This window comes from Salvia miltiorrhiza, chromosome 1, assembly GCF_028751815.1.
Source record: "Salvia miltiorrhiza cultivar Shanhuang (shh) chromosome 1, IMPLAD_Smil_shh, whole genome shotgun sequence".
Taxonomy (NCBI): Eukaryota; Viridiplantae; Streptophyta; class Magnoliopsida; order Lamiales; family Lamiaceae; genus Salvia; species Salvia miltiorrhiza.
In genome coordinates, this window is record NC_080387.1 from 45281712 (window position 1) to 45295974 (window position 14263).

Sequence of the window (14263 nt, forward strand, 5' to 3'; positions counted from 1 at the left end):
TTCAGTTTATAACTTAAATGAAAGTATATGCTACTTTATGCAATTTTTATTAAAGAAATTTTGAATCCCAAATCATTTTTTCATAAAGCTTTGCAAATTAAAAATCTAAATTGAATAATATATTTTATAATATTCTAATCAAATTTTATATTACACAGCAATTTTTTATTAGACTTCATCGTTGCTAATTAATTAATTAGTTGGTCAAATAAATTGTAATATTTTTCCATCAAAATTTTAATTTAATTTGACTAATAATAATTTAGCCAATAACTAAGTTTGTCAATTACTAGAAGTTCATATATTAGAACAGTTAACTAATAAAATTAATTTTTTTATGTATAAATTTTAATACTCTTATCATTGATAGAATACGCTTACAAAAATTGATTTGCTTTACATAAAATAATATAGAATGTTATATCTTAATAGAATGACAAAAAATTGATGCATGATCCAAATTATATCATTTTATTTAGATTTTATAAGCATTTTATGCTTCTTTATAGCTCTAGACGAGATGATTCTCAAAATTTACTGTTGGTCTTTCAAACTCCAGACGAGATAATGTTAGAAAGTTAGAGGTGGTCTATCAAGCTTCATACAAGATGTACTCAGAACTCAATTTTGGCTCCAAACAATGTGATGCTCACAAGTTAGAAGTGGTTTGTCAACCTCCAAACGAGATGATGCTCATAACTTAATTCCAGCCTTTTAAGCTCCAAATGAAATAATGCTTAGCACTTAGCTCCAGTCTTTCAAGCTCCAAATGAGTGATGCTTCAGCTCTCTCACAAGTCAATTTGTATATTTCAAGCTGCAGATGAGATGATACTCAAAAGTCAAATCTCATATAACAAACTTCATATAAGATGATGATTAGAAGTTCGACGTACAAAAATCAAATGTGATAGCTACAGACAAGATGATGCTCAAAAGTCTTAGAAGGTTTTGATGAGATAATGTTCACATATAAGATGTAGTCTTAAATTTTATCTATCAATTTAAAAAAATTATACTTCTAAAACATTAGTAAATCAATGTATCAATTCTTCATCATAGATGTCAAATATACCTAAATCTTTTTCTTCTTATTTTGGTAAAATCTCCGACCTCACATCAACTTTTTATAAATTTTCATAAAAAAAAAACTTATATATAATAGCTCTCAATTAATAGAAAAAAATGGCGAAAATTATTGAGATTATTATAGTTTGAACTGTACAATCAATTTATTTTGATCAAATAAAATTAATTAAAAATAATTTATATAAATCCCATTTCATATACAATAATTATAAATAATTATGATGTAAAGTGGTTCCCCGTCGAATTTCGACGGGTTAGATGCTAGTTTCCTTATATGACAAAATTTTTTTCCTTATTCACATTTTCACTTTTTCACCTACCACACTTTAACACACTAAATACTACTCCCTCCGTCCCAAACGAAATGGCCTATTTCTTTTCGGCACGGAGATTAAGAAATGTGTATAAAGTAGATAAAGTGGGGTGGTGAAAATTATTTAAATATTAAGTGTAGAGAGAGAGTGTATTGCCAAAAAAGGAAACAAGACATTTCGTTTGGGACAACCCAAAAAGAAAAACAGGACATTTCGTTTGAGACGGAGGGAGTACTATTTTATTAATTCTCGTACCGAAAAAAATTGACTTAAAATGGAAGTAATAAAATTAGTGGCGATTTTTATATAGTGGAGAAATGGATGGTTGAGATTGAATTGATGGTGGATTTTTCTACATTTTCTCATTATCTCTAATAAACATATGATTAAAAAAAAATAAGAAAAATATAATATTTTCTCATCTTTTCTTATTCATCATTTTCTAATAAAAATTTTGCAATTGAAGTAAACGCACCAAACAGTCGAATTTATCAGGCTCGCAAAGAATGACAAGCAACACATCAATACTTTGCTGCTATACACCATAGAAATGGCCTGTCCAAGATATACTCAAAAACCAAATATTTTCCACGTAAATTACAAAACAAAACATACAATGAATCAGGCATCAGTGATTTTTTGCAAAAAATTTGCGCCAATTATTGTTTCGGTAAAAAATCCTTATTTTCTCTTATATATCATAGAGAAAGGATTTCAAAACGCCACCCAAAACCGGGGGCATGGGGGAACTTCTCCGATCAGTTTTCTCGTCTCAAGCGTTGTTTAAATTCATCGAACCTGCTGCTAACGGCTTCATAGCTTGGCAGGTGATACACTGCATATACAAAGGGGGGGGTGGGAAAGTGAGATATATGGGACATTAATAAAATCTTTACCATACAAGGAAGAAAAATATGTCGAAGAGAAACTAGTTACCATCGCCATAACATGCCATTGTAAGGGGAGAACTGAAAAGCCTTTCTGCAATTGTAGCAATATCTTTGGGTGTAACTTGATCAACAGCCTTCAAGAAATGCTCCACGGGTTTCCTAAGCATAGGTAAGATTAAGAGACCTTAGCTTTTGCCCCCAGAGAGAGAAATAGTTACTCTTCATGTTTTACAAAATTCAAAAAAATATCAGATGCATAGTTTCTTTTATTCAGTACTCAAAAAGACAGGTACAATAGACTCTTAACACAAGATAATTTTGTCAGTAAGGCGAGAAGAATGATCAATTGAGAGAGACATTCCAAAGACTTCTTTGGGATTGAAAAATTTCCATTTTCTCTGGGTCAGCTAACCAGAAGTGTGAATGCATGCATTAAATGAGAAATGTGTCTTCCACTCATCAATGCATCTCAAAACAAATCTTTCCTAACTAAATCTTGTTTTTTTTCTTCAGAATCATAAATTATACTCCATTGATTACATAAACCAAAAGCAGTAAGTTTCCCTTCATCTTTATTATTATTTGGATATTTTTTTTATGGCTCGAGGTCTTGCTTTCAATTTCCTCATTTTTTTCATCATAATAATATCTTTCTCAGGGACTAAACACATGAGATTGCAATAACTGCATAATTAAGCCTTGAACATTTTAAAATGAAGGGATGTAGTTTGATTTAGTAGAGACTATTCTGAAAGTCAGAAAGGAAAAGCAAGTATCAACTATCAAATATCGCCCACCAATTAATATCAGTTACTCTGTAATCACTAGTGTGTAATTCTGAAAGTAACCAATGATTACTGGACGCACCTCTCTCCATATGTCAAAATTTGTTTACCAATGTCTTCAGATGCAACCATCTGCAATGATATCCCAAACAAGTAGAATAGATTGGCAAACATCCATATGAAAGGAAAAAAAATTGAGTTTAAAATCAATGATGCAAGGCGAAATTGCATACTCTGGATTCCAAGTTCATCAAAATGGCAGATTTTGTTGATTGTTTTGCACGGTTTAGCTGTACTTCATCAACTACAAGAATCAAAGGCAGACAAGTTCAGAAATTCTGTCTGAAGGGGGCAGATGATGCACAAGAAAGTATATGGACTTCATGATCAACAGTCATCAGAAAACAAGGGCTTTGGTAAAATGTAGGAATCAACTGAATGTAAGATAGTTAGGAAAGGTTAGCATAGAACCATCTCCAGGAGATGCAACATTAACTAGTTCTCTGCAAGCAATATCCAGAGCCTTTGGTGCAAAATCAGATCCCTGTATTCAAAGAAGTGGTTTCATCAGTTTAGCTACAAAATTGAAGGAAATGAAATCTAGGAGTGAGAAGAAGATTCCATGTCATACATCATCTGCAGCAAGCAAGTTGTCTATTTTTTCTTTGTCACTCATACACATGTTCATAACCATATATTGACCACTTTACAATTAAACAAAATATATATAATACGTAAGTTATTAGGTTGGACGTTCACACTTTCCATGAAGTTACTGGAGCACAAACAATTTTCTGAATCTGAGAATGTCATCCAATATTTCTGAAGAATAATACATTTGGGATGGTTAATATGATCACAAACTTGCTTTGAAGAATTGAAGGTACATAGTGTGCATAAAAAATGAATAAAGCAGATTGCCAATGAGATAACTCTGTACCCAGTTTCTCAGAATACTTCTATTCACTTCTTCTTTTTTAACAAGTGATTTCTTCAACAAATAGCATTAAGCCCAACCAAATTTTTTCTCAGTTTTTCATTGCTTACATCCATCGCGATTTGTACGGTTTGGACTTTGGAGAAAAACACAATCTAGGTTTTTTGGGTGAATCCATCACCAATAAATCATGGTATAGCCCCAATATTGTCATATTGAGGCTTAATTGTCAGAAGACATATATCAAAGTACCAAGCAAATATTTCAACATCGCAGCTACTTTGTAGAACATAAATAGCTGTTATACAGCTAACAGATGCAGAAACGAGATATCTAACACTCACACACAGACATTTACCTACACAAATAAAGCAGTTCTACACACAATTTCTTCAAACTTTAAAAGGACACATGAATCTAAAATACTTCCTTACAGTAGTAGCTTGAATTCCAAATAGTCCAGTGTGATAGTAGATACTGTTGAAAGCAGAAAAATGCTGAATCTGAGGATACTCGTTCAGGACACCAAGATCTGCATCATTTAAAGACAACAATACATGATGACAGTAATAAAATAAAATAAAAAGTACAACACCTAAATGACACAAAACTCGCATTTCTGATGACATAGAAACATAAATTATACTGGTAGAAGAGTTTTTTTAAGCCACACAATGTGAATTAAACAAGACATGCATCTAAACACAGCTCAAGTCAAGATTTGTGTTAAACACAGTATTATGGTCAGAACGTACATAATCTTGAGTACATCCCCTTTCCAGGACCACCAGCTGAGAATGATCCACCTCCTCCCATGAGCATCTACAAGATTAACACAAACAGCGTCTTCTTACAAGATGAAATCACAAACCAGATTGTGGAGGAAAAGTAGCTGTGAAATTTCAAGCTAGCTTAAGAATTCTCCTATTGTTCATTTCTTCTGAAGGAAATAGCATCTGGGGTTGAATTAAGGATAGTCCAAACAAGCATGTGAACCTGAAGAACGGTCAATGTCATAGCATCCTTCTCCTTAATCCAGCCACCGGGAAGTTCAAAGGCCAGAGCAAAGTGAGTCATCTGCTCAAGAATTCAGAATTATATATTAAAGCCTAATTTCCAAAATCAAAATTCAAAGAATGAGGCAGGAAATAAAAGGAAAAGTATATAGGTTATCCAGGATATTGCTGATACACACCCCTGAATCACCTTGACGGCGAAAATCTCCTCCCGAGTATATTGGCTTTGGCTCTAGAGGCCTAGAACATTTAGGCAGATCAGATAAAAGTGGTTCTGCGTATTCTAACAGTTTATCATGGTCGACGCCTGATGCAGCAAGGACAATCCTAGGGGCAGTGTAATGTTCCTAAACCATATAAAGTCAGTTAGAAGGAAATAATGATATGAAAACAATTAGAAACAAATTACAATCAAAGGCAAAGCTTCATAGCACAAATAACTACCCATATAATGAAAGAAAAAAAAAATGATGTTCAGGACTTACAGAAACGAAATCCTCCAAAACAGTGCTATTCAACCTGCTAAGTGCAGCTTCTGAAGCCAAAAGACCATTTGCATAAGCACCAGCATAACCAGTTGAATGAATAGCCTCCAGAAGCAAGTGGTGAGGGTTTTTGGAGTATTCACTAATCTCAGCACTCACCTTGAGGAGCTGTAGAGGGCATATCAGAATCCCATTGCAATATCCACAAACGGGGGGGGGGGGGGGGGGGGGAATGAGGCTAAGAAGACAAAGACAAATATACCTGTTCATTAACTTCCCAATCCAAAAAGGCTGGGTTTCTAACACAGTCAACAAGAAGCTCAACCATTTGAGGTACATATGTTTTTAGTGCATCATAGGTGTAACTCATATGCTCCCGAGAGGCTGATGCAATTACGTTGCCACCAATTGCCTCAACTTCTCGCACAGTGCGCAAGTGGCTCCGGTTAGTGGTACTTTTGAAGGCCATGCGCTCCAGTAAATGTGTGACTCCATAGGAAGCCGGATTTTCATAGATTGAGCCAGAATCAACATATAATCCAATTGAAGCTGCAGGGTTCTGATAAAGAAGCTTCATTGATCACCAATAGTTTAAACAAAAGTAAATGGGAGGGGGGGAGGATGAAGAAAAAGGAGAAAAAGTAATTCTTCCGGTAGAGATAAACAAATGTAGCATCAACTCCTACCGCAGATGTTTCTGAAGCTATTCTGAGGCCATTTGGAAGAGTGGTTATCTTGGTCTTCCCAGGCTCAACATAGTCTGGCAATGGAGGGGGAAGTACAATATCCTCAAGCGGAAAGTCTAGTGGTGGAAGTGAAGATGACTTCTCCCCAGTCAACCAACTAAAGAGACCTCCAGATGATTTAGTTGCAACAGCACTTGTACTTGCATATCTAGCCAATCCTCTACACCCTGTTCTGGCCTGTCACGTGAAAAAAGAAAACCAAATTCATTGATTTTCTTTACGTATGACTATAAAGAAGAAACAACCTCCTCTAATTAATAGTTAAGACAAAGAAAATGAATTAGCAAGACTAAATATTATTGTCAATACTTCATATAAATAAAATTAAAATTTATAAAAAAATGCATGCCATCATCATCTCTGTGCATGACACTATATAATCGTCGGATAAGAATTTTGGTCACATAGGAATTTCATATGTCTAGGAACTATATCAGTTATACAAAACCATCAATAAAGCCCGTAAATACCCATTTCTAGGGGCAACTGAAGATTAGATTTATATTCAAGCAATTAAACAAAAGTTTAGATAAATTCCCCTATCTATCACATCACATTTTACCACTACCCAGTATAAAATCAACTGATTTATTGTAAAGATTGTCGATTAAAGCAGCATCCATTTTTCCCCAAAAAAATTAAAATAACTGGAAAAAACAGGAGTCTCGTCGCTCACAACAGATAATTATCATTCTGTTTAAGGATTATGGTGCATATATTTAAGTACTATGCAAAATTATGAAATAATACCACAAACAGCAGTTAATCAACACAGTCATGGATAACGCTATCAGCAGCTTCCGAGAGCTAAAGTTAAGCATAAGTAATCGAGATCCAATTTTTTACAGGCAGCTGGATTTTTTCATCTCCAAATTTAGAGAACGCATGTAAAACATGGTCAGCGACAAATTAAAAACTTGGATTCATCACTAAGCAGCCGCCAGATCCAAGCAATCGAATCATTCACGCAGTGATGAAGATACAGACGCACTAAATAAGACATACGAAAAAACAATCGGCGAATGCGGGGCAGTGTTTGTTGAGTGGGAGCTAGGGTTAAAAGGGGAGGAAATAAGAAAAATGCAGACCTTGAGAGCCCTGAGGCGAGATGACGCCGTTCTGTACATACTTTGAAGGGGATGGGCGATCGCGGACACACAAGATGGGAATTTGTGTATGCAAGGGTGAAAGGTGAGAGGAAAAGGAGAGAAATGGAGAGGGTTTGGGAAGAAGTAGTGACGCTAGACTAGAGTTGTCAACTGGGCTGGGCCAGCCCGGCCCGGCCCAGGCCCGGTTGAGCCCGTAAGGAGTTAGGCCCAGCCCAGCCCAAGCCCACATTTGAAATGGGCCGGTCCTGGGCCGGGCTTTTTATAAAATATCGAACCCAGCCCGATTCAGGACCACATGTCTAGTGGGCTTGGGCCTCAAATGGGCCGGGCCTCACATGGGCTTATGTTGGGTCGAGTATGATGGGCTTATACTGGGTTGTACTTCGAATGAGCTTCAGTTGGGTACGAATGAGTTTTCAATTTTAGATTGTTTTAAATTTGTAATCATTATCTTTAAATTATTTTGAGCTTATTTATATATTTGACAAATGGTCCTTGTCAAAATACAAAACTAATTATAATCTGGATCATATAAATAATGTGCACGTTCATATATGGACAACCACTAAATTTAAATAAATTTAATATTTTAATAAGTTTGAATAGAAGATTGAATTGGAGACGTATTTGAATAGGAAATTAAATAGGTTTAATATTTTAGTATTGTCAAAATTGTGCAGGGAATTGAATATTGAATAAGAGGAATAAATATATAAATAATATTTAACCTAAATTATTGGGCTTGGACCGGTCCTGGGCTGGGCCTGGTCCTGGTCCTGGGCCGGGCTTGGGCTGGGCTTCTACCGATCCTGGTCCTGGGCCGGGCTTGGGTTTGATAAATAGCCCAAATGGAGCCCATTTCAAAGGGCTGGCCCGGCCCAACTAACCCATTCGATCAAGTGGGCTGGTCCTGGGCCGGCCCTGTAGTAGCCCGCTCTTTTATTTATGATTAAAACTAGTAAATGCAAATTTTTTTAAATAAATCCAGTTTATGGTCCTGATTTTTTTTCAGAAACAGAGTTATTATTTTAGCTTTATATTTTTTTTTTACGTATGAGAAAAAAACGCGACGAGGATTATTGAGCTATTCAATAATTATTATTTCCAAGTTGTAACTGACTTAGCAAAGTCATGTTATTTATTAATCGAAAAACAGAAGCAGTTATATTTTATTAGTGCTACTAGAAGATGAGGAATTATTCCGACTGCAACGCAGATTAAATCTACGGATTTAATCTAGATATTAAATGGCTTATGAAGTGAATTAAATCTACGTATTTAATTTATACACGAATAATGAACAGAAGCCAGTATTTTATTACAATTACAGAATCACCGAGACATAGAATATACATCATTAATCCTCCACTACATTTTTTTCCCACCACTACACCTACTCTTCCACCCTTTCCACTCCACTAATTCCACTACACCAAACTTTCCACCTACTCCCTTCCCCACCACACGCAAGAATGCATCTAACATTCCATTATACAGGCAACAATCTTTTCATCATCTTCATTCTTCACTAAGGAACCGAAGAGCAGCCACGAGTTCTGCCATAAGTACACTGCTCCGGCAGTGTTTTGCAAGGCGATTCCAGCCATCCAAAAGGTCCGGGCGACAGAAAGTGAAGCCGAAGAAGAAACGACTCCACGCCAGCTTTAAGAACAATTGAGGTGGGCAATTCCTTACGCGTAAATAAAATGCTATGCATGTGTTATGCTTTAAAATGCAAATTGGATCTTCAAGTATGGTATGCTTTATTACGCTTAAATGAGTTAAGCTTTATTATGCTGCACGTTAAATGATTTACGCTATGCTGTTTATACTATTTACGCCCTATGTAATTTACGCTTGATTACACTTATTTACGCTTGAATGCTTTACGCTGATAAGTTTATGCTTATGTTTGATGCTTGCGTCTGTTGGGGGAGGCCTCCCTCAACAGTACGATGCCGTGTCCGTTGAGGAGGGCCTTCCTCACGGCGCGATGCCCGTGTCCGCTGAGAGAGGCCTCTCTCGCGGCGCGATGCCAGTATGCCAGTATGCCAGTGTTACAGCGTCTATTGGGGGAGGCCTCCCTCAATAGTACGATGCCGTGACCGCTGAGGGAGGCTCCCCTTCACGGTGCGATGCCCGTGTTCGTTGGGGAAGGCCTTCTCCACGACACGATGCGTGTTGATGATTGTTAATGATGAAGAATGCGCTCATCCTGTTTATGAATATGGAAATGTTTAATGAGCAAAGGATTTGAAAGAAACTCATGCCTCTTATGCGATATTGTGAAATTGTTAATGATGTTATGTTATATGCTTGGCACTGCCCACTAAGTACTTTTGTACTTAGCCCTTCGATGTTTATGATTGTGCAGGTTGAGCTGTGATGGGCGATGAAGTGTTGCTGAGTGGAGTTTTTGTCGAACTTAAAGTAGGCTCAGAAAGGATACATGTCTTCATACATGTATCACAGTTATGCTTTCCGCTGTAAACACTGATTATTTCAGTTACGCCTTCCGTTGCAAACTCTGATAATGTTTTAGCCAAGCCCCTAATGATGCCTTTTTCCTTTTAAGGAATATAACGCGTATACAAGTTCTTTGAGTACCCTTTTTATGCGACCTATGCCTTTTTCCTTTTTAAGGAATATTTCACGCGTATTCAAGTCCTTTGAGTATTCTTTTATGCGCCCCTTTCTAAACCCGCTTCTTAATTTCCCTTCCCCAGTCATGGTTTTCCCGGATTAATTATCCTTAATTAAGGCCGGTCGTGACAGAGTGGTATCAGAGCAGTTCGTTTGCTCTGAGCCTAAGAGTTTATTTAAGCCAAACTTTGAATTGATCACTAAAGTGTCTAGAGTTCAATCGACAAAGCTCAGCACTTCATCGCATCACACTCAACGAAGCAGAATGGTAAGCTCTTCCAAGTTTTGAGTTAATGTTTACAAAAAGTGAGAATTATCGTAATAGCAAAGTGAGTAACTGTCAATAGCCATGTTAAGTTGTTATTGAATGAAATGATTTACGCAAGTGCGATTAAGTATGCCTATGAACATAGAGCTATTAAGTTAAGAGATCACCACTACGACAGAACATAGAAAAAAATTAGATTGTATCTTTTGGTGGCTATAGTGAAGGAAGCAAGATAAGTGATACGTATAGAAAAATTTTCTTAAGCTGATGATATTATAGCCACTATAAATCTCCATGACTTATGCTTAAGTATCCAGTTTAGATGATGTGATATTATATGCTTAAGGATTGTTATGACTCATAGATTTGAGATGCTAAGGACCCTTAAAGCTTACTACATCAATGATCAATGATGTCATTGGAGTCATGACTTGCTTACAAGTTATATTAAGTTGACATTTACAAGAATTCTTTTGAGGTTTGTATTAGATTATGCTAGGGTGTACTAATTGGCACATCTTTGCTACCAGAATGCCGCCTAAGAGAGGACGCCCTGCGAGAAACAATAACAATCGCAGAAATCGTAACGTTGTACCCGAAGAACCACAAGATGCTCGAGGACATAACCCATGCCCTCCGCCCCCGACTAGGAGAGTCGAAGAACTCTTTTTAAGGCAGAACCCACCTACGTTTGACGGAACAAGTGAACCAGCTGAAGCTGAGATTTGGGTGCGTGCAATGGAACGCATCTTCAACTTCCTACGTTGTACTGATGAGGAGCGCCTATCTTGCGTCTCGTTCCAACTAACAGGATCAGCTGACTTCTGGTGGGAAGCACGACGAAAAATCCTGACACCGGAACAATGGGCAATCTATACTTGGGAAGATTTTAAGACGGGATTATATGATAAATATATCCCGAAAAGCTATAGAAAGAAGAAAGAAGCTGAGTTCTACGAGTTAAAGCAAGGAAAGAAATCTGTGGTTGAATACGACAAGGAATTCTGCAACCTGTCGAGGTTTGCTCCACAACAAGTGGACACAGAGGAGAAGATGGCAGAGAAATTTTGTGCCGGACTGCGGTACGAAATTAGGATGGCTCTAGCAAGCCACGGAGGACTCTCATACACGGAGTCTCTGAACAGGGCACTTGACATTGAAGCTGCAATGCCGTCGGACAAGTCAGCCCCATTGTTGATCTCAACGCCAAAAGACTTACCAGTAGCCTCACATACTCTCAAAGGGAAGCGCAAGTGGGACAACAACGAAGACAATATCAATCAGACCAGTAAGAAAGTGTGGCAAGAAAATGAACGGGCCGAACAGTTTATTCAACCAAGGTACGAGGCACAAACTAATCTCAAGCCAACTGGGGGTAACCAAGGTCAGAAAGGAGTTTTACCTTGCCCAAATTGTGGTAAGATGCATAGAGGTGTTTGTCGGGCTGGAACTAACGGTTGTTACAATTGTGGCCAAAAAGGTCACTACTCCACGCAATGCCCCAACAAACAACGAGGTTCAACAATTGAGAACACCCACACCCCCTTGCCAGCAATACGTGGACACTTGCGAAATCAGCCTCAATCACATCAGTGAAAATCTTATGGAGACACCGCAGACAAGAGAAGCTACGCGGGAACTTGAAGACAAGATGAAGGAAAAATACCCCGAACTGTTTTAGCAGAGATATGCAAATTTCGGGACGAAATTTTTGTTAAGAGGGGTAGTATGTAGTAGCCCGCTCTTTTATTTATGATTAAAACTAGTAAATGCAAATTTTTTTAAATAAATCCAGTTTATGGTCCTGATTTTTTTTCAGAAACAGAGTTATTATTTTAGCTTTATATTTTTTTTTTACGTATGAGAAAAAAACGCGACGAGGATTATTGAGCTATTCAATAATTATTATTTCCAAGTTGTAACTGACTTAGCAAAGTCATGTTATTTATTAATCGAAAAACAGAAGCAGTTATATTTTATTAGTGCTACTAGAAGATGAGGAATTATTCCGACTGCAACGCAGATTAAATCTACGGATTTAATCTAGATATTAAATGGCTTATGAAGTGAATTAAATCTACGTATTTAATTTATACACGAATAATGAACAGAAGCCAGTATTTTATTACAATTACAGAATCACCGAGACATAGAATATACATCATTAATCCTCCACTACATTTTTTTCCCACCACTACACCTACTCTTCCACCCTTTCCACTCCACTAATTCCACTACACCAAACTTTCCACCTACTCCCTTCCCCACCACACGCAAGAATGCATCTAACATTCCATTATACAGGCAACAATCTTTTCATCATCTTCATTCTTCACTAAGGAACCGAAGAGCAGCCACGAGTTCTGCCATAAGTACACTGCTCCGGCAGTGTTTTGCAAGGCGATTCCAGCCATCCAAAAGGTCCGGGCGACAGAAAGTGAAGCCGAAGAAGAAACGACTCCACGCCAGCTTTAAGAACAATTGAGGTGGGCAATTCCTTACGCGTAAATAAAATGCTATGCATGTGTTATGCTTTAAAATGCAAATTGGATCTTCAAGTATGGTATGCTTTATTACGCTTAAATGAGTTAAGCTTTATTATGCTGCACGTTAAATGATTTACGCTATGCTGTTTATACTATTTACGCCCTATGTAATTTACGCTTGATTACACTTATTTACGCTTGAATGCTTTACGCTGATAAGTTTATGCTTATGTTTGATGCTTGCGTCTGTTGGGGGAGGCCTCCCTCAACAGTACGATGCCGTGTCCGTTGAGGAGGGCCTTCCTCACGGCGCGATGCCCGTGTCCGCTGAGAGAGGCCTCTCTCGCGGCGCGATGCCAGTATGCCAGTATGCCAGTGTTACAGCGTCTATTGGGGGAGGCCTCCCTCAATAGTACGATGCCGTGACCGCTGAGGGAGGCTCCCCTTCACGGTGCGATGCCCGTGTTCGTTGGGGAAGGCCTTCTCCACGACACGATGCGTGTTGATGATTGTTAATGATGAAGAATGCGCTCATCCTGTTTATGAATATGGAAATGTTTAATGAGCAAAGGATTTGAAAGAAACTCATGCCTCTTATGCGATATTGTGAAATTGTTAATGATGTTATGTTATATGCTTGGCACTGCCCACTAAGTACTTTTGTACTTAGCCCTTCGATGTTTATGATTGTGCAGGTTGAGCTGTGATGGGCGATGAAGTGTTGCTGAGTGGAGTTTTTGTCGAACTTAAAGTAGGCTCAGAAAGGATACATGTCTTCATACATGTATCACAGTTATGCTTTCCGCTGTAAACACTGATTATTTCAGTTACGCCTTCCGTTGCAAACTCTGATAATGTTTTAGCCAAGCCCCTAATGATGCCTTTTTCCTTTTAAGGAATATAACGCGTATACAAGTTCTTTGAGTACCCTTTTTATGCGACCTATGCCTTTTTCCTTTTTAAGGAATATTTCACGCGTATTCAAGTCCTTTGAGTATTCTTTTATGCGCCCCTTTCTAAACCCGCTTCTTAATTTCCCTTCCCCAGTCATGGTTTTCCCGGATTAATTATCCTTAATTAAGGCCGGTCGTGACAGGCCCATACCGGGCTTGGGCCGGTTCGGGCTGGGCCGGCCCGGCCCAGTTGACAACTCTACGCTAGACTACGAAATTTGTTAATTGTGGAGACAACGGGGAATGAGGATCCCCACACGTGACAAGTGCATGTTTCTCTCTTGTATTTACACGTGCGACATAATATAATTTCTTTTGGAGGATCAAAACTTGTGCGACGTCGTTTCACCGTGAGACAGGATTGGGATCATATTTCAATGACATATTTATAATTTTGGGTATATAGATTAGGATGTTAATCATCTTAATTCATTCGACTTTGGGCCAATTTTATCTAATTTGAATCATTTTTTTTATTTATGACAATTCAATTCTTTTTTTTCAGATTCAAATATTTTGGTTTTAATCCTAAATATTCAGTTT

General features: G+C 37.6%; 1 protein-coding gene and 1 long non-coding RNA gene across 2 annotated transcripts; one reads left to right on the forward strand and one right to left on the reverse strand.

The window, feature by feature from the left end:
- Positions 1-1868: 1868 nt before the first annotated feature.
- LOC130985952 (mitochondrial-processing peptidase subunit alpha-like) lies at positions 1869-14039 on the reverse strand. The gene is made up of 14 exons (XM_057909190.1): positions 13922-14039; positions 7350-7499; positions 6202-6438; positions 5778-6074; positions 5516-5683; positions 5210-5377; positions 5011-5091; positions 4770-4836; positions 4449-4546; positions 3549-3621; positions 3311-3381; positions 3160-3209; positions 2339-2451; positions 1869-2237 (listed from the first exon to the last, which is right to left on the reverse strand). Exons 2-14 carry the CDS (start codon positions 7386-7388, stop codon positions 2161-2163), a joined length of 1539 nt encoding a protein of 512 aa, XP_057765173.1. The 5' UTR covers positions 7389-7499; positions 13922-14039; the 3' UTR covers positions 1869-2160.
- On the forward strand, positions 12497-13694 carry LOC130985998 (uncharacterized). Its single transcript, XR_009089134.1, has 2 exons — positions 12497-12767; positions 13463-13694. It is a non-coding gene; the product is annotated as an uncharacterized LOC130985998 (long non-coding RNA).
- Positions 14040-14263: the final 224 nt, after the last annotated feature.

Excerpts from the sequence above, each read along its gene's own strand:
- LOC130985952 (XM_057909190.1), bottom strand. The coding sequence starts at position 7,388 with ATGTACAGAACGGCGTCATCTCGCCTCAGGGCTCTCAAG. Across the intron at positions 4,547-4,769 it reads GGGGATGTACTCAAGATTAT|ATCTTGGTGTCCTGAACGAG; the intron begins GTACGTTCTGAC and ends TAAATGATGCAG. Across the intron at positions 3,622-4,448 it reads TTGGAATTCAAGCTACTACT|GGATCTGATTTTGCACCAAA; the intron begins GTAAGGAAGTAT and ends CTTTGAATACAG.